The following is a 1,745-nucleotide window of genomic DNA, read 5'->3' as shown; positions in this document are numbered from 1 at the left end:
GGTGTGCCTCATCCAGTGCACTAAATGCCCCAATAACAATTATGTGGGTGAAACCAAACAATCACTACGCTCTTGAATGAACTCACACAGGAACATGATAAAAGACAAAAACATCCTATCGCCTGTGAGTGAACACTTTTCATAAAGTGATCATTCTATATCTGCAAAAATATTCTATATCTGATCTCTCAGTCCTTCTCCCAAAGTAAACTTGCACAACACATTCAAGGGATGAGCCTGGGAGCTTAAATTCATAACTTTGCTAGATGCCAAAAATCATGGACTGAATAGAGACACTGGATTTATGGCTTATTACAACAATCCATAATCCACTAATCACCCCACCCCCTGCCTCCTGCCCTATGACTGGAGGCGTGTTAATGGAGATCTTACTTACACTGGTATAAATCTAGAATAACTCCATTGACTTAGTGGAGCGAGTCTGGATTTACCACTATAAATACAGCATTTTGCATAAAAAAATCACACAGCATATTCTTATGAGGACAATAACAAAGTATCATCAATAGATTGTGTTTGTAAAGAAACACAGATAAAACCATGTTCATAAGAGAAATATAGACATTTTATTCTTGCTGAATAACCTCCACCCAGTGAGTTTCCTCAGGGAAGCTTTGATTTCCTTGTTCCTCATGCTGTAGATGATCGGATTCATCACTGGTGGCAGCACGGAATAAAGAACAGCCACCATGAGATCCAGGCCTGATGGAGAGCTGGAGGTGGGTTTCAGGTATGCAAAGATGCCAGTGGAAACAAACAAGGAGACCACAATGAGGTGAGGGAGGCAGGTGGATAGGGCTTTATGCCGACCCTGCTCAGTGGGGATTCTCAGCACTGTCTGGAAGATCTGAGTGTATGACACAATTATAAAAACAAAACAGCTTAAGGCTAAGCATGCACCCAAGATGAGTACCTCAACTTCACCAAGGTACGTGTCAGAGCAGGCGAGCTTGAGTAGCTGGGGAATTTCACAGAAGAACTGATCCACCTTGTTGCCGCCACAGAAGGAGATTGCAAATGTGTTCCTGGTGTGCAATGAAGAATAGACAACTACACTGATCCAGGCACTGGCTGCCATTTGGACACAAGCTCTTCTGTTCATTATAGTCTCATAGTGCAGGGGTTTGCAGATGGCAACATATCGATCATAGGCCATGACGGTGAGTAAGGCGAAGTCAGATACAGCAAAGAAGACGAGGAAAAAGACTTGGGCGACACATCCAGAATAGGAAATGGACCTGGTGTTCATGAGGGAATTAGCCATGGATTTGGGTACGGTAACTGAGATGGTACCGAGATCTAGGATAGACAAATTCATCAGGAAGAAGTACATGGGGCTATGAAGGTGGTGGTCTAGGGTTACAACCATGATGATGAGAAGATTCCCCATCAGGGCTGCCAGGTAAATCACTAGAAACACCACAAAGTGCAAAATCTGCAGCTCCAGAACGTCAGAGAATCCCAGGAGAAGGAACTCAGTTATGTTGGTTTGGTTGGACATTTTCTTTCTTAGTTCATCGTGCCCTGCCTGTGGAGGGAAAGACAAGGACAATGGTCAGGATTATAGTGAGAGAGGGAGTGACCCTGATTCCTCTCTACATAATATCTCATGATGTGAATGTCAAAGGTGCACAGCATTCATCACTTCTGTTGACTGGAGTAGCAAGTGTTTCTCACCGCTCACAAACAGAGTACTACTCTAGTGTGTTATCACAGGAGTGTAA

The 1,745-nt window shown here is 43.6% G+C and overlaps 1 protein-coding gene across 1 annotated transcript; it reads right to left on the bottom strand.

Annotated features, from left to right (window-relative positions):
* Positions 1-565: 565 nt before the first annotated feature.
* LOC117887596 (olfactory receptor 14A16-like) lies at positions 566-1,522 on the bottom strand. Its single transcript, XM_034790240.1, has one exon. It carries the CDS (start codon positions 1,520-1,522, stop codon positions 566-568), a length of 957 nt encoding a protein of 318 aa, XP_034646131.1.
* Between the last annotated feature and the right edge of the window lie 223 nt (positions 1,523-1,745).

This window comes from Trachemys scripta, chromosome 14 (genome assembly GCF_013100865.1).
Source record: "Trachemys scripta elegans isolate TJP31775 chromosome 14, CAS_Tse_1.0, whole genome shotgun sequence".
Lineage (NCBI taxonomy): Eukaryota > Metazoa > Chordata > Testudines > Emydidae > Trachemys > Trachemys scripta.
Note: the sequence above shows the minus strand (reverse complement) of the source record. Positions and strands in the feature narration are given on the sequence as shown.

Bases quoted from the DNA above. Each gene is read 5' to 3' on its own strand.
- LOC117887596 (XM_034790240.1), bottom strand. From the start codon at position 1,522: ATGTCCAACCAAACCAACATAACTGAGTTCCTTCTCCTGGGATTCTCT.